This window comes from Syngnathoides biaculeatus, chromosome 16, assembly GCF_019802595.1.
Source record: "Syngnathoides biaculeatus isolate LvHL_M chromosome 16, ASM1980259v1, whole genome shotgun sequence".
NCBI classification, from domain to species: domain Eukaryota; kingdom Metazoa; phylum Chordata; class Actinopteri; order Syngnathiformes; family Syngnathidae; genus Syngnathoides; species Syngnathoides biaculeatus.
In genome coordinates this window covers 18027173-18053083 of record NC_084655.1, presented here as the reverse complement: position 1 = coordinate 18053083, position 25911 = coordinate 18027173, and the positions used below count along the sequence as shown (strand labels likewise).

At 42.7% G+C, this 25911-nt stretch overlaps 3 protein-coding genes across 7 annotated transcripts in view; 1 reads left to right on the top strand and 2 right to left on the bottom strand.

Annotated features, from left to right (window-relative positions):
* Nucleotides 1-21734, bottom strand: part of LOC133515113 (integrin beta-3-like) — a 41811-nt gene extending 20077 nt beyond the window's left edge. Inside the window, exons 1-2 of one of the 5 annotated variants that reach the window (XM_061847408.1) lie at nt 21521-21734; nt 18851-18938 (exon numbers count right to left, since the gene is read on the bottom strand). In XM_061847408.1, the coding sequence (XP_061703392.1) occupies nt 18851-18904 (54 nt within the window). In that variant the 5' untranslated portion in view covers nt 18905-18938; nt 21521-21734. Of the gene's footprint in view, nt 1-18850; nt 18939-21375; nt 21477-21520 lie in introns of those variants that run through there. The other 4 variants (XM_061847410.1, XM_061847409.1, XM_061847411.1 and 1 more) reach the window with 4 other exon arrangements.
* On the top strand, nt 4485-5832 carry LOC133514659 (reprimo-like protein). The gene has a single exon (XM_061846489.1). The coding sequence runs from the start codon at nt 4681-4683 to the stop codon at nt 5047-5049; it is 369 nt and encodes a 122-aa protein (XP_061702473.1). The 5' UTR covers nt 4485-4680; the 3' UTR covers nt 5050-5832.
* Nucleotides 21735-21926: 192 nt separating the features above from the next.
* Nucleotides 21927-24870, bottom strand: tcap (titin-cap (telethonin)). The gene is made up of 2 exons (XM_061846711.1): nt 24632-24870; nt 21927-22978 (listed from the first exon to the last, which is right to left on the bottom strand). The coding sequence occupies exons 1-2, from the start codon at nt 24778-24780 to the stop codon at nt 22579-22581; spliced, it is 549 nt and encodes a 182-aa protein (XP_061702695.1). The 5' UTR covers nt 24781-24870; the 3' UTR covers nt 21927-22578.
* Nucleotides 24871-25911: the final 1041 nt, after the last annotated feature.

The window sequence follows — 25911 nt, the reverse complement described above, 5'->3', positions numbered from 1 at the left end:
TCTATAACCACGCCGTACTGATGTAAATCACTTCAAAAGTGTTTACTCCTTTGTCAATGGTTCCATTTTGCTCACAGATAAGCTCAAAAGCGGATATACCTGAAGCGCGCGTTACCTTCCGTAAGCACCCTCGGATTTATTAACCGGCACCCGAGTGCACCTCGATGATCTGAAAGTTAATTAGCTGCAGGTGAATCCGCCAACTAATGAGATTTCCTCCGCGTAAAAGCAAAGCGAAGCAAAGCGCGAGAGGTGTTTGCACACGCAGCTCAGCCTCTAGCTGATTGCGTCTCTGGAGAGTCCCAAATTGGGGCCGGCGGCCTTTTGCCGATTACCATGACGACGACTCATTTAGTATAGTTTTGAATGGACCAGTAAAGGTCGTTGAGCTGCTGTCAGGCTACCGCCGCTGAAAAGACGATTCTGCGTCAACGTGGGTGCTACGCCACAAAACTGATGGTGAAACTTTGAAACCAAAGATGTGATATCCGGAAAGAGAAATTTATACTTTGCCACAAATTACTGTAATTACCGGAGTACAGAGCGCGCCTGGTTACGAGCCTCTCCGGGTACATTTGCAAAGGAAATACCATTTGGTACATACATACGCTGCAGCTGTGTAAAAGCCGCAAGTGCCCACATTGAAACAGGAGGTATTTACAAAGATAGTACACAGAAAGCTAGCGCTAACACTAGTGCCGTGCTACCAAGGCCAGTTGAAATAAAATTTAGCGGTAAATATCACTGAGACACGATAGTAATACAGCAGCAAAACGCTAGCACGGCGCTAACACTAGTGAAGCACTAACAAGGCCGCTAAAAGTCACTTCCTCGGCGCATATATTCCACCGGTCTCATTCTTACCTTTTTTTTCCAGCTCGAGTGCCCCCTTGCGGCCGTTAGAAAAAATGCACAAATTACACGCATCACCGCTTAAACCGCAGGGTTGAAAGCCTGTGGGAAAAAATTTGCGGTTAACGTGTGGCCGAACATGTTTCTGCGTTCACGAGCCGTCAACACACAAAGCCGTTTTACTCACTCTTCCTGACAGATCAGTTATTACTTCTACTGTAGTTGTTTACACCTACCACATGATATTCAAACGAGATTTTCCCCCCTAATTTTAATAAATTTGGACTTACATAGAGCTCCAACTTGCCAAAAAAAAAAAAAAAGCGACAGATGTGGTGTGGGGATTAAAAAAAAAAGTCCTTCCAATAATAATAATAATAAGTATTTGCCACTGCTCAAACAGACTTTATTAATTCATGTCTTCATTTCTGAGTGACAACTCGCCGGGTCAGACAGCTCCCAAGTGGCGGTGGCCGTCTCCGTGGCAACCGGCATTAAAACTCACCAGCCCCTTCATTAGGTCCACCCACGCCCACAAGAACTGTATTGGAAATTCTGTCTGGATCTCGATTTAAAGTAAAGCTCAACCCTAAAATGATTTTTTTCCTGCACAATAATAATACAAAATGCTGTATTGTGCCATGACAAACAAAGCCATATTGTAACAAGCAACAATATTTTGCCACTAAGATGCAACAAAATGCAATTTTGCTCGTTTTGACTTTTTTGCTCGTGCACGTGACGTCACCATTTTCACGGCGCCATATTGCCGGTCAAACAGAGCTGCTCGACATTGAACCGGAGAAGAATATTTACAATACCCGAGACCTGTTGTGCTGTTGGTTGTCACAACAGACGAGACTGATATTCAGAGATCATTTTATGGAATACCAGCTGTAAAAGACTAGAAAATATCGGCAATTAAACGTGATGGATGGTGCCCGACCAAAATGCACACACGGCTGAATAGCGATCGCTTCATTTCAAGTAGGAATTATTCTTCTCAATCTCAAATTACCAAGAAGTATTTATAATGCTAAATTGGCTCATTTGAGAACAATGCGTATTTAAAAAAAGAAAATAAATCGTCTGTCGCAGCAGGGAGGTTTACGGGGGTTAATGTGTGGCCGCAATTGCTTCCGTGTACGTTCCGTGGAGACGACGCCGTCCCCCCCAATTGTAGTCAATGAATGCAAGTTTGTGTAAAACCGGGGATAATTTTTTTTTTATATTGGTATTTTTATTGAATACTAGCTGAAAAGATGGATTCCGGCAAAGGTTAACGTGTGGCCGAACATGCTTCCGCGTTCACGAGCCGTCAACCTGTCACTATGTGGGATTTATTCTTGATTGAGGACCGATCCAGCAACGAAGTATTTGTAGGTGTCCAGACTTTTATATGCTTTCAAACTTTTCCGTGTATATCTCGACGACTTACTCACCAGATACACGTGTAGATCCAGTTGTCCAAGACAAGCAGAAGCGAATTAACAGTCTTAATTTCCTGTCGGCAAAAACATCGACTTTGGCATTAAATACTGGTCCTGTATGCAGAGTTTATCAAATTTTTCCACGTACGTTCGTTTATTTTCATCTTCTAAATGTCTAACGGTATCGGACAAGACTCTGGGCGTCGTACTACAAGACGTATTTCCGTGTCATCTCCAACCGACTTAGCATTGAACAATGCTTTGTTAGACGGGCAATATGGCAAGCTAAACAAAAGTCACGTGATTTTATGACGTAAATGCACGAGCTCTGTAGTGCCTTCAAAACACAATATTCTGCCACCTCTTTCTGCACTTGACACTTCCTGTACGTCTTCGTCGCATCCAAGCACCAAGAGTGGCGGAGCAAATTGGGACTTTACTGCAATTTCCATTTGAAGCGTTCTTTCTAAACTATCTCTAGAAACTGTAGCACTTCAAAAATACTAAAAGCACTTTATCACTTGTCAAAGCAAAATGCAAAACCGTTCCCAAAATGTGTGTTATGATGCCACAAAATGCAGTTTTAGTTTTCCTGCAGTGAAGTACAACCGAGAGAGTCAATCAAGAGGTCGAAGGCCGTTTTTGAAGAATTGGCCACTTTCTAGCAAAGAGTCACGTCGAGTTCACTGACACCATACAGCACTTGTATCTCAAATGTTTACTCTCAAGTCAAGGCAAAACAAATCTCGATGGGGACACATTTGTTGAAAAACGTGCGCTCGTATCTCAAGGCACTACTTGATCGATATTTGGTTGCCAGGGATGAGAATGACTAATTTGGAAAAACACAAAATGTCTGCCTTCGGGGGAAGGGGGGTCCTTTAGGGACAAATTTTCCATTCAAATTTTTCAAACAACCAAAATAATTTTGCCAAACAGACAGACAGCGAAATTTATATCAAATAGGCGACTGCACTTACAAGTAATTTGTTTATAGAAGACATTATGAAATATCAAAGTGAGTGATAAAATGCGTGATCGACAGGGTCTGTGCTACAGATAGGCCCAATCGTATTAACAGTTGTCAATTATATAATATTTGAGAAATTTACCTTTGTGTTTCCTGGTTTTGATACCCTCCTGGATATTTTTTTGCTCCTATCAGAACACAGAGTGCACAACACTTTGCCGGGAACGTCCACTTTTTGCACGTGTTCGGTTCGACATGTAAATACAGTTTTGGTTCCTATCTGGACGGTCACACTTTTTTCAAGCCATGTCCGTCTGCAACAGTTTTTTTTACCCCGTACCCCGTGGCTTTTATTAATTTCCCTGGGACGATCTTCATCTTATCTCTCCGAGACGTTCGCCACACAACATACGCGGACGTTTGTCTATCTTATAATTTATAACTATGCCGTAGTAAACAGATTGCTTTTCTTTGAAATGTTAACATCAGAGTGAAAATACCGACGAAATACCGCCAAAATGCTGCCGGAAATCGGAATGTTGTCGTTATTATGAAAACCAAATTTAATGCAAAGAGATAGCAATGCCGTTTTCCGCTATCACAGCTGTGGCTAATTTCACGACGAGCGTTGCCGATAGATGCTGGCGGCCGGTCTTGATCACTGCCTCGCCCCGCGTCAAGGCGTAACCTACCCCCCCACACCCCCAAATTTTCTCAACAGAGTTACACGTTTCACTAAAATGACAATTTCAGCGTAAAAAACTTCTAAATTCTCATCACTGACACCATGCAGCACTTGTATCTCAAATTTTTACTCTCAAGTCAAGGCAAAAAAAACCTAAATCTCGACGGCGACTCATTTGCTACAAAATTTGCGCTCGTATCTCTAATCCATATTTGGTTGTGGCTTGTGGTCTCCATTGAAGTGAACAAATGAGTTCCTTGTTGGACACCAGAACAATCCAAAAGTGTGGCCTCTATAAATAAATACAAAAACACATTCAATTTTCATGATAAAATTGTCATTTTTGTTAGGTTGGCAAGTGTCTGACTGGTTCTCCCCCCCTGAGGCACTGACTGCAGGTTGGTGTGGAGCTCATCATCACGTTAAACGCACCAGAGCCTCGCCACAAAAGGAGCGCTGGAGAGAGAGCAGGGGGCGGGTGGGAGGTTTTTGTGTGGTGGTTGGGGAGTCATGGGGGAGTCCATGCACAGTCTCTCATTACGCCTTTCAGACTCTTTAAGACCCACCAGGACGTGGTCGCTCCACAATGCCGGCACTTTCTTGCTGTTGTTAATTTTCAGCTCACCCGGGTTGTTCCGTGTGGCCATTACGCACCAAACTCCAGAGAGGAGAGGAGCTCCACATCTGCTTTCAATTCCATGCCGCCAAGTTTTTAAGTATTTCGAAATATCATTTTCGGAGCCATGAACGCCTCCTCCTTCCTTGACGCCACGCACGGCGCGCTACTCAACGGAAGCCGGACCCTGGCGGGAACGCTGGCCACCTACACCGGCAACGGCAGCGCGCAGGTGGTGACCGGCGACGGCGGCAGGGGCGGCGGAGGCGTCGGCGCCGGCGGGGGCTCCCTGGTCCTCCTCCAGGAGGAGCGCAAGCTCCTGGTGATGCGCGTGGTGCAGATCGCCGTGCTGTGCGTGCTGTCGCTCACGGTGGTCTTCGGGGTCTTCTTCCTGGGGTGCAACCTAATGATCAAGTCCGAGAGCATGATCAACTTCCTGGTGAAGGAGCGCCGGCCCTCCAAGGACGTGGAGACCGGCATGATCGGACTCACCTAGGGGAAACTGAGCCCAGCTCTCGCCTGCATGAACTTAATAACAAGTTTCTCCCGTCTCCCACACACGTCAGTTAGTGAGGATTAGATATGCAACACGGTCACGTCCGCTTCCAATTGACTCCAAAAGTATGCGGGAGCAACCTTTTGTGCGCCGGTGGTGGAAGTGAGTTTAAACGTTGCCAACGCCAACAAAAACTGACCAAGATGTTTACAAGCTGTTACCTCATGTTCGTTTCGCGTTTGTACTTTGAGGTAATTGTATTTTAATAAATGTAAAAGGCATGATTGGCAGGTTTTTTCCCCCCCACTTTGTTCTTTCTTCAGTTGGGTGTAATGGATGTGCGCGTAAAAAAAAAATTTTTTCACAATATAGAAGGGGGAAATGTGGCAAATGTTGCGTGTTTTGAAGTACACACTCGTTTTTGACAGCTTTATGGAGTGATGCTGCTGTTACCGATGTTTGGCATGCTCGCTGCTTGGTGTGTAAAAAGTCATTCTGGGTCTGTTTTGCACTTTATCGGAAACAATTTAAATGCTGCACGAAGTTGGTTTTTTTGTACCAAAGGAGACCGCAAATATATTTAAAAAAAAAACCCACATTGAATTCTGTCTAATTAATAACTGTGATTAAGGGGATGGAAATCATTAAACGCACTTGATTTTGTCTTGTAAGGTGCATCATTTGGCACAAAAAAAAAATGCTGCCACGTTACCATTTACATTGTTTTCAAAGGGAATGGAAAAGATGCAAATTGCCACATTAATTCTGTATTCTGCCAGAAAATGGTGAAAAAGATAAAACAAAAAAAAAACCCCACAATATGACGCCAGAAGAAGGCTATATTTTACCAATGAATACAAAAGATTTTGCCACAAAATGCCATGAAAACAACATAATGCCGCAAAATGCACATTTGGCCATAAATGTATAAACGTTATATTTTGCATGGAATAAGGTTATATATGGAAAATGCAAAAATCTTACCATAGAAATAATTCACTACATACGATGATTTAAAAACTATTTTTCGGTACAAAGGGCTTTAATTTTGCATACAATTTAAAAAAAAAAGAAATAAATGTTAGAGCTCATTCATCACTTCCAGCACTTAACCTGATCCCACTCAGGAGTGCCAACACTCAGGCCACTTGAAGCGCCTTTTTCACGTCAGGAGGTGCAACTATAGATTGAGTTGACATCGGAGACCATCCTAACACTGCGGCGGCTTACGGACGTCGACGCCGGCCACCGAGGCCTCCCGGGGACAGTCCTCATGATTATTTTATCGCGCGCCAGAGGAGCCGAGCGGCCGCCCTCCTCGTGAGATCGCTCGTGCGTTCACACGGGGGGCGCCCGAGCGCAACGGACCGGCAAACGCTCACGAGCACCTCTCACGGAGGAGCGGCATGAATAAATAAAAACGCGGCGGATAATTAGACGTCAGCAGCTGAGAACAGCGCTCGAACAACATTGAATGGTTCTGTGTGTGGGTACCTTTACGTGACACCAATCTACTGTGGAACTTGTAGTCTTAAAAAAAAAAAAAAGTTTTACAGAGGAACAAAAATTTTGAGCACAACATTTACCTCAAAACACACAAAAACGGTCTATTATACCATGAAAACTTTATATATGCCCACAAAAATCCAGGACTTGGCCGCAAAATGCAATACAGGAAGACAATATTGAGCCACACAACAGTAGTCTAGCAATGAAAACATGTCACATTACATCACACAAATAATTTCTCTATAAAAATGCAATATTCTACATGAGTCCCATTGTGCTATTAAAAATTCAACATCAAAATGCTACTGTGTAACACGCATATGTGACACTGCCACAGAAACACGATATTCTGCCACACAAATGCTATATTATCCCAAGAGAACACAATATTTCACCACAAAAACAGATCATTTGGCACAAAATAAACAAAAATGCTTAAAATACTTTCATGAAAATGTGATACTCTGCTAGAAAATGCTATATTGTTCCAGGACTGGGGAAAAAAAGAAATTAAAAAACAGTGTTACACTAAACAATATACAGTAAAGCCTCGGTTTTCGAATGTCCCCTTTTTCAAACAAAATTTCGAGATTTTTTTTGCTTCTGTTTTCGAACAAAATCGGTACTCGAACCCCCCTGACAAAACCCGGAAATAACATGTTGCGCGGGGCCATAATTTGTTGTGAATTCCCATGCCACTGAAAAAACCCCGAAATAACAAAGCATCTGACCCACCCACGACGCGCTTTGTTGTTGTCAATTCGAACCCCCCGAAAAAAACAGAAATAACAAAATGCGCGCAACGCAAGAATCTGACCCACCCATGGTGTGTTTTTTTCTTGTCAATTCGAACGCCCCCCGAAAAAAACCCCGGAAATGACATAACACATACAGCGCAATTAGCACACTTTTGTAATTCTGTATAACACAGCCTCTGTGCACAGACATGTCCCAAAGAAGGCAAGTTATTATAAGTTATTCTGCACTTTTGTTAATTAAAAAGTTTACAAGGCTGGGAGCCGAGTCGCTACAGATATGGCAATGCACTCCCAGCATAGCCTATTCTACTACTAAAGCATGCATTTTAAGCAAAAACTAAATATATTTCTTCAATTATTTTATTATATAAAATATTTTAAATATACATATATTTCTACTATACAGTTTATCAGCAGGCTTGGAACGCATTATTTCTTTTTCCATTCATTGTAATGGGAAACACTGATTCAGTTTGTGAACAAATCACTTCTCGAACCGTTTTCTGGAACAGATTGTGTTCGAGAACCGAGGCGTCACTGTATTTGTCTTTAATTGCTAAAGGGTACAGAGCCATCCAAAAAGCGCACACGCGCACAGGAAGCCACACACGTGTTAAAGAGCATTAATTAGAAAATAGTTCTTTATGTTCCCATAACTGCAAACAGGTCACAAAAGGTTGTCGTGTTATTAATTATGATAAGGGCAAGAAGAGAACGTGGTGTGTTTTTCACAAAAACACACGCACACACACACAACCGTTGCACGCAAGTACATTTGCTTGTCAGGGTTCAGCGTTGACCTTTTGCGCCGGTGTAATAATGAACATCGCAGCGGCTCTGAAGTGGTGTCAAGAATAACGGCGATAAAGCAGCACTGGCATTCAAACGGGATGACTGAAAAGTACTTCAAGCGCCCCCACCAGATTTTTCATTTTATTTCATTTATTTTTTTACTCTGAAAGAAACGCTTTCAATTCCCTCCTGTTCTTTGACAGGCGGGCCGGACGCACAAAAGGGTTCGTTCCGGGAGTGGACGCGGTCCCCTCCAGGACCGAGTGGCCTTTCTCGGGCCCATTCAGCCTCCTCCTGATGGGTGGCGTAAAAAGGGGGAGGCGGGGAACAATGCTCGCTGCTCAAACGCTATCTGCAGGTGAGGTCTTCCTTTTCAACTCAGTGACTTGCTATTCAGACCTCAACAAATCCTGACTGGGGTTATCCCATGACACACACACACACACACGCACACACCATGAATCCAGCTCAATCTGAATGGTAACACCATGGAGAAATTGCCATTTATTTTTGTATTCTCCCAATACGATCTCTAATTCAATGCATGTCACGCCTTCTCAAAACTTGAGTACCGTAATTTCCTACAGAGCGCACCTGGTTATAAGCCTCACCCAGTACATTTGTAAAGGAAATACCATTTGGTACATAAATAATCTGCACCCGTGTAAAAGCCGCAAGTGCCCACATTGAAACGAGATATTTGCAAAGAAAGACGGTACACAGAAAGAGTTTTCAAAGTTTTAATACCTTAGCTTATTTTAACATAGCAACAACACGGTAGCACGACCCCCCTAACCCCCCCCCCCTCCCAAAAACGTACCGGTTAAAAAAAAAAAAAAAAAACAGCCGCGGTAGCTACACAGTACCAACACGGTGGCACAAAAAAACATACCTAAATCACTGAGACATGGCAGTAACACAGCAGAAACACGCTACCATGGGGAAAACAGGTTTGGGTTAAAAAAAAAAAACATACCTGGAAAAATCACTGAGACACGGCAGTAACATAGCAGCTACACACTAGCACAGCTCTAACAGGGCCGGTTAAAAAAAAAACAAAAACAAAAACATACCGGTAAAAGTCACTTCCTCGGCACATATATTCCACCAGTCTCACTCTTCTCTTTTCCGCAAGACTACCCCCTTGGGGTCGTTAGGAAAAAAAACCTCCACAAATCAGCTACATCACCGCATAAACCGCTGGGTTAAAAGCGTGTGAAAAAAGTCGCAGTTCTTACTGTGAAATACTGTGACATATAAATGCTGCAATTTGCCCAAAACTGTTTTTTTTCCACAAAATTCTATCATGTCATAAAACCACACAAAATTACTACACTACAACTACACTCGAACAAAACTATTTTTCCACAAATTTGCAATATTTTACCATCAAATGCTATTGTCCCATGAAAACCTATTGCCATGCAACTGCTATCATACCATAAAGTGTTATTTTCTCCCTCTATTTTTTTCATATTAAGCCAAAAGCTCTATGCTGCCATGAAAACAATATTATACCACAGTAATAGTATAAGTTGGCACAAAAAGGCCTATTTTCCCACAAAATTTGATACAGTATTGTACCATGAAACTACAACATTTCTTCAATATATATATGACATTTTTATAATATTTTTGCTACAAAATGCTTTATTGTGGCATGAAAACAACGGTGTGCCACAAAAATGCTGTTTCGTACTAAGAAATGTGACAACAATATACAATATACAAAATGTTTGATAGACTATAAGAAAATTCAGAAGATAAAACAGTAGTCTAGAAAAAGGACTAAGTACTCAAACCGAGTACAAGAGAGCATATTGTAGTGGAGCAGTTTTAAATTGTACACCTTGACAGGGAGGAAAAGGACATTCAGCCCTGTGCTGTCTTCTTGTTCTGGTACCGAATCTTGTTCTGCCTGTTGCCAAAAGAGCAGCACAGTGATGGCAGTGTGTGCTATGGAGCCACAAAGGGGGGGGTGGGGGGGGGCATGTTTGTACAGGTGGGGTTGGGGGTGTTGGGGGCGGGGGGTGTTAACATTCTCCCCTCACTCGCAAAACCTCGCACAGGCTGACCGAGGACGACACGGCGGACTTTCTTCAGCAGTTTGGACATTGTTTTGACAGCCTCAGGCCACCAGACAGCGAGTAATAAATACAAAATTCAATACTCCGTCCATGATGCTATCGAAACAAAATTTAAAAAACATCCAACTCTACTTAGGATGAAGATATAAAGTTTGAGAATGATGTGCCTCTGATTCTTTTATAAGCAATAAGGGGGGTGGTGTGGAGACCATACCACCACAATGGACTTTCAGTAGGACATCAAAGAGGCAAGACCACCTTAAACAACTTTCACAAATTTGGACTATTTTCAGCTCTCTTAGAATACCTGAGACAGACCTTTGAGTACCATAAACAACCTTAAAGTGTCTCGAGGGTGTATTTGTAGTCTCCCCGCATGTACCGTAATTACCGGCCTATAAGCCGCGACTTTTTTCACACGCTTTCAACCCTGCGGTTTATGCGGTGATACGGGTAATTTGTGCCTTTTTTTTTTCTAACGGCCGCAAGGGGGCACTCGAGCGGAAAAGTTAAAGAGTGAGACCGGTGGAATATATGTGCAGAGGAAGTGACTTTTGCCGGTATGTTTTTTTTAACCGGCCCTGTTAGCGCTGTGCTACCGTGTTGCTACTGTGTAGTTGCTGCGGCTGTTTTTTTTTTTTTTACCGGTATGTTCTTTGTTTTGTTTTGGGTTTTTTTTACCAGCCCAGTTCGTGCTACCGTGTTGTTGCTATGTTAAGCTAAGATAAGGTATTAAAACTTTGAAAACACTTTGTTTACCGTCTTTGTAAATATTTCGTGTTTCAATGTGGGCACCTGCGGCTTTTACACAGCTGCGGCGTATGTATGTACCAAATGGTATTTCCTTTACAAATGTGCTGGTTGAGGCTTATAATCAGGTGTGCTCTGTAGGTCGGAAATTACGGTAGTTTGACTTTAGGAAATATGCTGCAGTTCTTCTCCAAGTCAGAGATGTCACTAGAGCTGGTATTGATTATTTTCCTTTACGTAAACAAGCGAACAAAGCAACAACAGCAGGGAACGTGGAAGCGTGTCTGCTTGAACAAATGGAACTAATTGAGCAGATGATACATTTAGTTACGCTCTCAAATCGATCGAGTAGGGGAGGAACAGTGCCATCGCAGAATGCGACTAAAACGGGCCAATCACGAGAGACAGCACAGAGATCCCCAAAATTTAAAATGTTAGATATTTCATTTTGGCGCCGTTAGGGATTCTCCGATGTCAAACGCAAGGAGTTTTGCCATTCCTGACGAAGTACGTCGGGATAGTACTGCATGTTGATGGCGAATGGGGCCAAAAACGGGGCTAGAACAGTGTTGTCTGATCCTAACATGAGGGCCTTTAAAACAAATATAGAGTTTGATTTAAGCATCTAAATGTTTAAAGCGTGGGCGGGTTGAAACTATTTTTAATAATTATTATATTCTTTTGTCTCTGTCACAAATTGTCACTGATTGCCTTCGGGTCTGGGACAAAAAGACACTGTGATAAACGGGCTTCACGTTGCTTATTGCCTCTCTGGTTCTATTTTAACATCAAAATGTTTTTTTTAATGTAGTTGTGAGGGTGAAAAGTTACAAAATGGTGACCATCCATCATCATCATCATCATGAAAATGATATTTCCCGTTTTTAAAAAGTCATCTTTCCTTCCATACACGAGGCCTGCGGGGCTAACTGTTGCCACGCCAACGAGGTAACGGCCAAGTGCAAGTGCAGGGGGCGCGGGGGATGGTGTGGGGGTAGTGGGGTGGGGGGCTATCGCAGCCTGCCAACTTACAGTACTTACTATTTGTTTTGCAATGCAGCACATCCTACTAATGGCCGCTCCCTCTCGCCCCTCAGGCCATATGAATAAGTGATCGCTAATGCGACGCGCTAAGCCTTTAGCCATCATGATGACCATTAGTGAGTGCATGCGACTGCTAATATATAATATAAATATAACAGAAGTGCCAATATTCATTCCTGAGCACCCTCCTGTCCCTATTGGATATATTTTCAGAAACAAAAATGTAATATTTTTAATAAGAAAACATGAATATTGTACTTTATTAAACTTTTTTTTTTTAACAATTTGCACCTATTGAATAAACTTTGTGGTGATGCCCACGTTGGCCATCTGGGGGCAGGCAGAGATATTACTGTTGTCTCAGGTTGTTTCAGCTCATTGCAGAGGAAAAAGAATATAACTGAATTCTGTTAGATTGTCAAAGTTTGTTTCTGCCCCATTTGTGTTCAGGTATCAGTTGCTTGAACGGTTTTGTGTGTTTTTTTTCAATTATTAGCATTAGCATGAAGCTAGCATATTTGCGGCATGAAAAAGCCCCACAATGACTTGGTGGGATTATTCCCGCCAACGCCGGGTTTCAGCGGACATATTTTCACACCCCAAACATGGGAGGATTTTTGACGTTAGATATCAAAATGGTAAGAAAGTTGACAGCCATGTTTCCGGCCTGGAGCATCTGAGAGGTGAGGGGAAATATAGATTTTTCATGATTTGGAAGCCTTATTTTGTTTTTTCCCTCATTGAAATTTGGCGAGCTTGTTAACAACACTTTCTCAAATGTATAAAACATTTTCATGTTCACTTTTCGGGGGACTAAATGACCGTAGACCACTTTAAACGGCACCCTTGACAATTGTAGACAACCTTACACAACTTTAGCTTGAGCAATCATTGGGCCAAACACCACAAACAATCTTCAACAGCTTTTGCCAACCTTCAGGCATAAATACCGTCGCCTCTGCTGTGCATGACGCAAATCACATTGCTTTGATGACCCAACTTTGGCCGTGTGTGTGCTCTATAAAAAGAAGCCTGTGTTATTGCAAAAGCCTTGATGTGTGCTGCGTGGGCCGCACTGGAGAACAGAACAGGAATTATCTCTTGCGCTGTACTTTCAGTAAAATTTACTTTGTTTATTTGTTCCTCTTAGATGGAGCTGGACGCACACACCGAAAAACGCGCACACACGCGCTCACTTGCGGCGAGACATTCCATTTTTATGGCTCCCATTATCATGTATCATAGTTTGCCCTTAACGTCGCGCACTTCTGGACATGGCCTCGGCCGCCATCTTGGAGGTTAACGTTATGTTCTGGTCCTTTGTGAGCATGCGTATTAAGACATTAGATGCAGTCAACACACAAAAAAAATGCTAAAATTTTAAAAATTATTTAATCCATGAAAAGGTGAATCCGCAGGTTCCGAAGTATGAATCTTAATGCCATCTCTTAGCATTTCTAAGAAGAGCTGAAAATCTATAACACATTGTCACTGATATTAATTGATCATAAATATACAGAGGGGGGAACAGTGGATCAGATGGTAAAACGTTGACCTCACAGTTCTGAGATTCCGGGTTCAATCCCGCTTTTGTTGAGTTTGCATGCTCTCCCCATGCCTGCGTGGGTTTCCTCCAGGTGGGCACTCCGGTTTCCTCCCACATCCCAAAAACATGCAACAATAATTGGACATTCTAAATTGCCCCTAGGTGTGATTGTGAGTGCGGCTGTTTGTCTCAGTGAGCCCTGCGATTGGCCGGCAACCAGTTCAGGGTGTACCCCGCCTCCTGCCCGTTGATGGCTGGGATAGGCTCCAGCACTCCCCCCGACCCTCGTGAGGATAAGCGTCAAAGAAAACGGATGGATGAAAAGCCTAATAATCTTTTGTTTCAGAATGAGATTATCCTCCGGATCTTCACCACCAACATGGAGGACAAATGCTGATCACGTGATCGAAAACTACCTACCTGCATAAACGCACATTTTCCACACACGGAAATGCATACGTCCACATGCATGCCTGCACGCAAATTCCACACACACAAACATGCGCTACTCATAAGAACATACACTTCCGTTGTAGTTATTTAATTATATCATTTTAATTGCAGGCCCAGAAATAGATTGGGGGCTCTGTGTGTGTGTGTGTGTGTGTGTGTGTGTGTGTGTGCATATGGGGTGCATTTAGCCTCAGTGCAGGGAATGTAAACACAATGCTAATTAGTGTTGTTTGCCACAGTAGACCTCCGGAGCTGGAGCTGTCTATTATACATGCATTGTTAGCCATGTCACATTTGGAGCAAACACACACCCAATCACACACACACACACACACACACACACACACACACACACACACACGCGCATCTACACACACTTGGAAACGCACAGTTAGAAAACCTCCCCCGTGGGATGACAGCATTATGATTCTCAGTTTCCAGAGTAAAGAAAAAAAAGCGAGTGACACCTCACCTGGCTATCTTCTATGATGTTCTCACCACCAAAACACACACACACCTTATTGAAAATATTATTATCGTATAAGCTTTCAAACCACACAAACATACATGAGCTGGAGGACAATATCTATTGTAAATATCTGTACTGTTGATACTGTATTTATGGTTAAAAAGTGACACTATCAACATATTTTGATCACTGTGTCAGGGACTTGCATAAATAGTGGTGTAATGACAGTGTAATAAAACTAAAGCAACATGTTAACAATATAGGGTTTTTCAAACCTAAATACAAGTAAAATAATATCATATATTGAAAAAAATAGAGACCTTCATATAAAGTAAAATATAACTAGGTGGTGCACTGATACACCATAAGAAGACATCTACAGTAACATTCTACAATATTTGCGTTAATTAACACCAAAAAAATAATCCTAAAATGGGAAATAACGTGTATAATTGAATATACATTTAATTTAGTTTAACTAGGCAATGTAATTATTGTACATATTTTTAGGTAAATAATAAGTGCAACACAACAATAATTTGAGTTTCAGTCCTAATTATGCCGCAAAATTTGCACAAAATCTTCAGGACGACGTTCCTTCCATCGGTTGCTACGGTAACACTCAAAGCAGCCCACAGTTGGTCTTGGGGAAAGTTAGGAACGAAGTCAAGATTGAAGGGCCGCTAATGACATCTGATTGCCTGTTGAAGTGGATGAAAGAATTGAAAGTGTGTACTGCGTGCGAAATTAAAAATAATCAAAGTGCCCCGTACATGTGTGCGCATGGTGATTTGGCGTTTGCATATGCGTGTGGGTGAGCGTTGGCGTGGGTGCGATGCATATGTGGCAATGCCGACGACGACTTTCGTGTTTTCTTTTCTCGCCCGTGCGCACTTCTCACCTCAGCAGATGGGCTACAATTACAAGGAGTGATCGCCGCAATGTAGGAAAAAAAACAAAAAAAAGAAAAGCCCATTTTAAAATGTTTGTAAACAACAGATATAGTAAAAAAGTGAATGACGACCGGCCAGTAAAGAAGCCTCGTGCTGCCATAAAAATTACTTTTATTTTCATCATAAGGATTTCACGCAATTACAGAAACATTTAATTTTTTTGTTGTTGTTTTTCCTCCTTTTATTTTGGCAGTCTAGTCATTTAGTAAGAGCTCAATTCCCACTTTGAAATGCCTTAAACCACCTTTGGCCATCTTAAAGCACTTCAGAGCCTTTACATCTTTAACTTCTGGCGTGCATATTGCGACATTTGATTTTGCAGCTCGTAACGAATCCTCAACACGAAAAAGTGCACTTCGCCCGTCCGTGCAATTGAGAACTTCCTGTCTCGGCTTCCGCCGGGGAATGATAGCAAATCATTGCCGTCTGGGTTTTACACGACATCCTGTCATTTGCGGCATTGGGTTGTGTGACAAGAAGATAACGACCTCCCCGACCGACGCGCCACCTTCCCCAGTGCCCACTCCCCCCGACTCCCACCCTCCGGCAAAATGTCGATGCTTCTTTCCAGTATAGGTAGCGAGACTTGATTCGGCGCCATAGAGGCTGCAGGCGTACGGCCTCATTACAGCCGTTTCTCTTCCTCGGCAGAGGCGCCCACGTTGACTTCTCGCTGTGCCGCGATCCCCTCACCGCACAAACCTCCCTATTAGTCCCGGCGGTCGTGTCAAGGAGGCGTCGGCCGACTGTCACCGCGCACAAACCCAAAAAAAGCTCCTCACGTGACACGGGCTGCCCGTCACATTACCTCCAAATCTTTTTTTTTTTAATGGCTTTCTCGTGACAATGGTAAAAATGTGAGATTTAATTGTTTTTTTTTTTTTTTTTAAAGGAACTTTAGCAGAATTTTTGACACATGTAGAAGAAAATAGTTTTGTCAGTTCACATTAAAACATCTTCGTATGATCAGAACGTGACTTTTGATCATTTAAAAAGTTTTCAAATTGGAAATAATTGACATTGAAACACTTAAATGGGCTGGGGTCAAGCTGACATTTTGAAAATTCCGTTTAAAGTAAAATATAATAACAAATACGGTATGTAAAACCTATGGGTAATTGACCCCCGCCCCCTCCAAAAATTGTTTTAATCATCTACGAGATGGCATAAGGTGGTGGAAAAGCTACACTCGTTTATCGCAGCGGTTAAGTTCCGGAACTCTTGCAATGCATTACAAACCGCAACGTAACAATCATCCATCCATCTTCTCAGTCGCTTATCCTCACAAGGGTCGTGGGGAGTGCTGGAGCCTATTCCAGCTGTCAACGGGCAGGAGGCGGGGTACACCCTGAACCGGTCGCCAGCCAATTGCAGGGCACATGGAGACAAACAGCCGCACTCACAATCACACCTAGGGGCAATTTAGAGTGTCCAATTAATGTTGCATGTTTTTGGGGATGTGGGAGGAAACCGGAGTACCCCGAAAAAACCCACACGGACCACGGGGAGAACATGCAAACTCCACACAGGAGGGTCCGGGATTGAACCCGGGACCTCAGAACTGTGAGGCCAACGCTTTCCAGCTGAGGCACCGTGCCGCCTACCTTTACTATGTTTTCCTAAAATTTTAAATGATAACTTTAGGAAGATAGGACTTTAAGCTTTACTGTTTCAACATGGGAGATATTTACTCATATTGAACGAAGGAAGCATAAAAAAAAAAAATCCCATTTTGTTTTCATTTGTTAATAATGAGTTATTGATCAAATAACATGTATCATGAACACCATCACTTAAGTCATGGTAATCACCTCTATACACAATAGAAGTACATTTAAATTATGAATTTTGATTTGTAATTAAAGTAGCGCACGGGCATATAGACGCACAGAAAATAGTTGTGAGAGTAGAAATTAAAATGTTGTAGCGCTTCACGCACTTTATGAAAGAAAGAAAAGGATGATAAATCCAGTCGGGGGGGGGGGGTTCAATGGACGCGCACAGAAGACGGCCAATTAGCAGCCTCGACTACCCCTGTGATGTCACCGCCGCCTTTTGACAATGGCGCTAACGACGGCGGACGCCATCAGAAGAGACCTGATTGAGGACCACCACCGCGACGATGGTGACGAGGATGAAGATTGTGAATGGTGGCAGCTCATCAGACGCAATACAAGAATTGAATGTTTTATTAAGGAAGAGGCCCATTACTGATTTTACCCGAACAATGGACAATAATATCTATTCCTGATTGGTTAATTGAACCTCATAGAATCATTTCAATGAGGGTAAAAATACACATTAGGATACATGTAGTCGGTTTTAAAATCTTATTTTTAAAACAAGAGTGAGACAAATGATTTCTGGTACGAGATATAACCTGGGCAACTCAACTGAAATGAGAAGAAATCATTTTGAAGGGGGAAGTGCAAAGAGAGCACTAAAATAATGTGGTTGCACAAGTGTGCACACCGTCTTACGGAAGGGGATGTGCTTGTGTTCTCAATTAACCAATCACATCGCGGTAAATGGGGGGGGGGAGGACTTCCCTCAAACAAACCTCACACCACAAGATAATCGCTCAGGATAATCTCTGATTGTTGACTTTGATCTATTCAGGATGGGAAAACAAAGGTTTAAACATATAAATATAATATATATAATAATAAATATAGAGTTCAGTATACGGGATGTGTGACAACCGAGTTTCAAACATGCTAAAAAGTCAACACTTTCATGTGCACATGCGAATATATTTCTATGAAATGAAGTAATGTGCTCAAGAATTTCACGTGGTAATTGTAATATATTTATTTAAAGGATAGAGATTATTTATATCTAACAAAAGCAATAATGTGTTTTAATTGTCCCGCGACCCTCGTGAGGTTAAACGGCTCAAAAAAATGGATGGATGGATGGATGTGATTGAATATGACAGAAGATCCACTATGCGCTACCCCAAATTGACCAGTAGAGGGCAGCGATATAAAGCCGTACACAACAGTACACTATTAGACAAAATCAAAATGTTAGGGACAATTGTGAGCATGAAACACCAACTAAAATAACAAAAGCATCTCTGCATATCTATCAAAACAGACCTTTAATATAATCTAAAATCACATTAGGGGTACTGAGTGCCTAATATTGTGACTCACTTGATCAGGAGTCCTCTAAATTGTGTTGCGCCATTTTTGCAAAATACATTTTTATTGAAATGCACACTTTTTTTTGGAAATTGCATCTCCAGATAACCTGGCCCACTTATCTCGTGCAAAATTGAGTACAAACATTTGCACAGCTCTGCTATAGATAATGTTCCTTTCCATATATTGATTTGATTTTTTTTAAAGATCTAAGCCAATCCTCTAGATTTTTTTTTGTAGTTAGCCAAAACTTAGGATATGAGCACCTGTATTGTAGCAGTGAACACAACTCACCTCACAACAGGCGGCAGTTGGACACATCCCAATAAAATCTGCTTCAAGATGCATATTGCGACTCTCAAGTTGAATTTTACTGTCAAAGCTAACACAAAACAAAGAGAATTACAAGTCCAGCATTTAAAACACCTACATAGCTTATCCTTTAGTTTTCTTGCTAAATGTTCATGCAAACAAACATATAATAGAAACAATGTAGGCACGAGCTAACAATTTGCATCTAGGGGGCTGTGTTAACCCTTTAACCAACAGATATTTGAACATGAACGATGCAGCAACACAGGTAGAAGGGCAACATAACAGTACTCAGCCATTTATTCTTTGTCCTCTGTGAATAAAGTCTAATAATACTGCTGAGGAGTTGTGACGACTTCTGCCACTATATTTAACGTACGGTAAAGCCTCGGTTCTTGAATGTGCCCCTTTTCGAACATATCGGTTTTCAAACCAAAATTTTGAGATTTTTCTGCTTCTGTTTTCGAATGAAAATTGGTACTCGAACGCCCCCAACAAAACCCGGAAATAACCAGACCAGCTGACCCACAACGCGCTTTGTTTGTTGTGAATTCTCACATCGCCGAAAAAACCCGGAAATAACATAACACGCGCGGCACAAGCAATTGACCCACCCACGATGCGTTTTGGTATTGTCAATTCGAACCCCCCCGCCCCCAAAAAAAACCGGAAATGACATAACGTGCGCGGCGCAACCAGTGGACTTTTGTTATTCTGTTATTGTAATTATTATTATTCTGCTGCTACAGATATGGCAATGCACTCCCAGCCTAGCCTACTCTACTACTAATGCATACATTTTAAGAAAAAAACAAATGTATTTCTGAAATTATTTTACTATATAAAGTATTTAAACTACACATGTATTTCTACTATGCACATTATTATCAGGAAAAGCTTTTAAAAAATGCTTTAAAAACCCTAATTTTTTAGGCTTGGAACAAATTATTTCTTTTTCCATTCATTGTAATGGGAAACATCGATTCGGTTTTCGAACAAATCACTTCTCAAACCGTTTTCTGGAACGGATTGTGGTCGAGAACCGAGGCATCACTGTATATGGAAATATCTGTCTTGTACTTCCCCCTTGTAGCCAAGTGTCACTTTGTCAGTACAGTACTACACGTTTTAATAAAGGATCATTATCGTGTATTCTTCCAATTGAAAAAAATATTTTCGTGTCATTTCTTTTCATTTCAGTGAGGAAAGCCTATTTGAGATAAGGATGTTTTGGATCACGGGCCTGATGAACAACATTAACATGTGTCCTCCCCACGTAGCCTGCTGTCCACTGGGGAGATATCGGCAACACGGCGGCAGACGCGGAGGGCCGTGCAGCCGCGCCGTTCGGGCGCGCTGGCCGGGCTTGATTTCAAGAGAAGGGAGCACATTGAGATCCCTGATAACACAGCGGGATTAAGAGCTCAAAGGGGAAGAACACGCCGGTGTCATGCCAGTGTTTGGTTTATTAATATCGCAGAGCGCAAGAAGAGTAGCAACCATGCAAGAGGCTATCTCGTTCATTGGTTAACACCAACTTATCAGAAATACATTTTTCCGTGGGCGAAGGTGGACGTCTTCACACTACAATACGTCGCCGTCCCAATAAAGAGTAGGCGGCGTATTTGTTTCTGTTCCATTATCACGGCCGCCTTCTTAAAATAAAAAAAAAAAAAAAAAAGCTTCAATGTTTCCATTCAGCTCAATCTGACAAAGGCTCACTTGGCTCAGTTGAATACAATCGGCTTTATTTATTCTTTGGGCCCTTTATGGACGCTGTTAAAACTAAAAATATCGCTTTATTTGAGAATGCAATATGTGTAAAAATATAAATGCAAATTGCATATGAATGCTTCAAAGTACATAGTTGAATCCAGGGACGATGCTAGGATCAGAATTTTAGGATGTGAGCGCCCACTCAGGCAAGATAATTGTAACATTTTGTACGTTTCCAATTTTGGGAAAGTATGTTACACGACCGCCAAATTTGACATAGTTCATTTCAATGTTGAGCCCCTGCTAAAAATGTTCTATTTCTAAAGAACTATAAAACTTTAGGACCCAAGTCCCATAGAATTTCTATATAAACATTTTTGTTCTGTAGAAATTCTAGAGAAAATCACAGCCAAAGGTCTACACACCAAGTTGTTCTGTAAAAATTTTATAGATTTTTTTTTTTAGCAGGGAACACAGCAAGAAAAAAAGTAATAGATGAGAAAAGAAAATTTCGGAAGACACCTCATTTCATGAGTTGCGATTGGTTCAGTTGAGACAAGAACCAATGATAATGTGGATGCATTTCATTCGTTTGAAAATAAAAAAAAAATGTCATTCAATCAGTAATTACACAAAGCCAGAAAAAGGAAGTCACGTCCGTGAAGTTTTTGAACGCTTGGTCCTACCGAACAGGATGACAATTCGTGGCAGCAGTTGAGAAAACGTTTATATCATAAATTAATTGTGATTTACTTTTGTCACAATCTCAATTATTCATCAATAAAACGAACCTTGTTGATTTTATATCGCATAAACGGGAGCGGTGGCTGCTAGCTCGTTTTGTTAGCAGCGATGTCGCTAAGCCTACGAGACGGCTGGTAAACCGGAAGCACTCGAGAATCTTTCGTAATGAAAAGAGCCCAAAAGTATTCTTACCTATGAAGGTCACTCCCAGTTCATTTGTTGTGATTGTTCAGTCGGTGTCACAAGTCAAAGACTTCAATAAACTCAAATCGATGAGGTTGTTCACGTTTTGGGGCGAACGTGAATGGTAGTGAACGTTATTGCGAAGGCAAAGTACAGTTTTCGAATTTCATCCGAGGGTGCCATGTTCAATTTAGGATTTCCAGGATATTCTTTCAGGAACACATTATCTCGTTTTAGGGGGATTCGATTTTATTTGGCAACCCATTACCAAGTTCACACGCGCGAGGTGCGTTCAGTGACACGCGGTAAATGAGAATATTAAATTATTTATTCGTAAAATTATTTGTATCACCAGTGTTAATTCGACTATTTATATTCGCGACGCTGAGAGTAAAGAGAAAATACAGTAGCAGCTCTGATTTTATTATTAAAAACACAATTTCAAACATGTACATTTATAATCACAGCTAATATTAAAGAACATCTCGATGTAACAACACACACTAAAAAATACATAAGTACTGTATATATGTACACTATATCATGCGCGAATGTTTTCATAACCACTTACAATACGCTTCCGTCCATCTTACACTTGATGTTTTTCCATCTCAGTAAGAGCACAACCATGTCCAATAGGAGCAAAAAATGATTATTTGGTTGAAATATTGTATCTTTTTCCATCCATCCCAGGCCAGCAAAATATAGCAAAAGGTGGAATTATTAAATGTTCCTCCACTACCACCACACAACCTTCTTTTATTACCCTATGTGTACTTTTTATGACGTGTTGGTTTTGTAAAAATGTCAAATGTCTGCTCAGTTTGACGCTTCCTTCCTCTGCTTTTCGCCACTTGTGTCATTGACACGATCAATAAAGTGCATTTGATACGTACGATTATATAATAAAATTACCCTCCATCCCATAAAGAAGAGAACCAACTTTTTGTTTGTTGTGCTGGCCTACAACAGTGCTAAAAATCTGAAACCGAAACAAAACAAGAGGGTCAAAGGGATTTCGAAAAGTGCATGCACGTCCATCATCCGCCCCGTCGTCCATATTTGTTTCACCCTCTCTGGGCCTCCTGGGACATGGAGCGCCCCAGGGCTTTGGGGGCTTTGGGGGCTTTGGAGAACTCCATGAGGGCGGGCTTGACGGGGGGTAGGTCCCGCGTGATCTCGCCCACGCTCCTCTTGTCGGGGCAGGCGCCGTCCGCCGTCGGGAAGGGCCGCAAGTCCTCGGGGGCGTGGGGGCCGCCGCGGCCCAGCCGGACGCCCAGCTCGGCGGGGGTGAAGATGGGCAGGGGCAGGGTGTGGCGCTTGGGCAGCAGCTGGTGCTCCCTCACGCCGCGCTCCACGGTGCCCACGCGGAGGACGCCGGACGGGCACCACTGGGTTAGGGGGGAGGCCTTCCACTGCCGGCTGAGGGTCTCCTTGCGGGAGACGTCGTTCATGTTCATCGTCTTCCTGGGAGGGTGGGGGGCAGCAATCAAAAGTTCAACGAACAGCCCCTCACGTGGCGCAAAATTAATCTAATTAATCAAAATTAAGCCTGGCAATTTATCTGTTATTATTTCATCTGTAGTCTATGTTGGATCCCTGCTTCTGCTTGACCCCCTGAATTCGCCCTTATGGTGGCTTCAAACCAAAATGGCTGACCGGCTGTTCAATTTCAAGCACGGGTTACAAAGACTTTTTTTTTGCGGGTCCTTTTATGAATGGGGCGGCACGGTGGAGCAGCTGGTAAAGCGTTGGCCTGACAGTTCTGAAGACCCGGGTTCAATCCCAACGCCGCCTGTGTGGAGTTTGCATGTTCTCCCCGTGCCTGTGTGGGTTTTCTCCGGGCACTCCGGTTTCCTCCCACATCCCAAAAACACGCAACATTAATTGGACACTCCAAATTGCCCACAGGTGTGATTGTGAGTGCGGCTGCAGTCTGTCTCGATGTGCCCTGCGATTGGCAGGCGACCAGTTCAGGGTGTACCACACCTTCTGCCCGATGATAGCTGGGATAGGCTGAGGCACTCCCTGCGACCCTCATGAGGATATGCGGCAAAAAAAAAAAAAACGGATGTTCTGAATGGCAAGGTTTTCTTTTTGCAAACTTTTGGAAAATCCTTGAAATGTTCATCAAATTCTGACCAAGATTGTTGACTTTTCTCCTGACATTTTTATTAATATTTATAAGCCAATTTGATTTTGTGACTTTCTGAACAGGGTTGCAAAATTCCAGGAATAATCAGACAGAAACTTTCCATGGGAATTAATGACAATATATGAGATGACATTTATTAAAGCAGGCTCTTAATATCCATCCATTCATTTTCTTCGTCGCTTATCCTCACAAGGGTCACCGGAGTGCTGGAGCCTATCCCACCGTCAATGGCCGCAAGAGCCGCACTCGCAATCACACCTTGGGGCAATTTAAGGTGTCCAATTATTGTTGCATGTTTTTGGAATGTGGGAGGGGAAAAAAAACAAACACAGACACACTCAGACACGGGGAGAACATGCAAACTCCACACGGGGAGGTCCGGGATTGAACCCGGGACCTCAGAACTGTGAGGCCAACGCTTTACCAGCTGAGGCACCGTGCGGCTGCTAATAGTGAACCTAAAAAAATTGGGGGAAAACATATTTCTTACCATCCCAGTGACTAAAACAGCAAAGCTACACAAAATCTTTACAATCATTCATATCATTACCCAAAATTTGACACTTTAATGCACCGGTGTCAAACTCGAGGTCCGGGGGCCAGATTCGGCCCGCCACATGATGTTATGTGGCCCGCGGAGCCAAATCTAGAGTGTCAAGTTACACGATTTTTGTAAAAATCTGTACCAAAATTTCAAACTGGCACTATCATAAATGATGAAGTTGAGATATTACAAGCATTTTTGTGTAACTAGTCGAAAAACACGTTGCTCTCGGTTTCTGATTCCTAAACTAGTTCATAAATTGATAATGTAATTCTCATGAGATGATTAAATATTTTTATTGAAGAGAAAAATGAGTTTGACACCCCTGCCTTAACGTGTCAAGGAAATGTACTGGACGCATTCTGGAACTATTTTGGAGTATGCGAAAGGCCTGGAAATGTGGTCTTGTTTAGGGTCTCACCGTTGCTCGGGTTGAGTCTTGAGGCTGATGCTCTTCCAGTCGGCGCAGTAGCTCTCCCTCTGGGCCTTGTTCTCCTCCCGGACGCTGCAGGACAGCTCGGCTCCCGCCAGCACGCCGTTACACTTCTCCACGATGGTACACACCGGCATCTTCTCGACTCTCGGATCGACCGCGGCGGACTTTAAAACGAGCTGTGGCGACGGTCCAGTTGGTCTTTCCCCTCAGTCCGTCTCTCTCCGTGGCCCCCGGTCCTGGTCTGTCAGGGCTGAAGTCTCACCGCCGGATTTATAGACGCGCTGTTGCTATTTCGGACACGTGTTGTCACCGGACAATCGGCGGGGCGGCGACACGGGACACCGGCAAGTGTCCCGCGAGCTGCTGCGAGGACTAATGGGGATGAAAATCCCTCCCAAAGGGTTGACAGACAGACCAACACTTTCCACATCAGCTCTGCTTTACAGCCCCGTGTCAGGATTATGTAACAGCAAATACGACAGATAAGCATGTTGATATGAATTTGGCCTTAATGGACAAAGGAGCGAGGCACAGCTAATGTAGGATGTAGCCACCGTGACTCCATCTTTGAAGACTTCATTTGGACGCAAAGTGGACTTGAACTCCAGAGCTGAACGGGGCCTTCTGGAGCTCTGAATACAGTCAAGCCTGCATATTGAAAGTTGGGCATTCGTGAATTTGCATCATCTGCGATTTTTTTTTTATTTTTTTTTGCCACAGACTATATCGAAGTGAGTTGAGGCGCTTCATTTAGATCACTGTTTCTTGACTGAACCCCGCAAGGTTTCACACGTGCATTCACCGAACCCTCAGTACAGGGGTGTCAAACTCATTTTTCTCGAAGGCCACGTTGCTGTTCGTTTCCCTCCGAGGGCTGTTATGACTCTGGGACAAAAATATTTAGTCATCTCATCATATTTACATCATCAATTTATGAACTAGTTTTGAAATCAGAAATCAAGGGTAATGTGTTTTTCAACGATCTCGTTTGGTACCACAAAAATGCTTGAAATATCTCCACTTTACCATTTATGATACATGACAATTTGAAATTTTGGCACAGATTTTTACAAGAATCCTGGCAATTGACACTCTAGATGTGGCTTTGCAGACATAAAATCCTGTGGCCGGCCAGATCTGGCCCCCGGGCCTTGAGTTTGACACCTGTGCCTTAATCCATCCAGCCATCCATTTTCTTTGCCGCTTATCCTCACGAGGGTTGCGGGGAGTGCCGGAGCCTATCCCAGCTGTCAACGGGCAGGAGG

Bases quoted from the DNA above. Each gene is read 5' to 3' on its own strand.
- LOC133514659 (XM_061846489.1), top strand. From the start codon at position 4,681: ATGAACGCCTCCTCCTTCCTTGACGCCACGCACGGCGCGCTACTCAAC.
- tcap (XM_061846711.1), bottom strand. From the start codon at position 24,780: ATGCCGGTGTGTACCATCGTGGAGAAGTGTAACGGCGTGCTGGCGGGA. The intron at 22,979-24,631 runs GTGAGACCCTAA...CCACCCTCCCAG, and splicing joins AAGACTCAACCCGAGCAACG to GAAGACGATGAACATGAACG.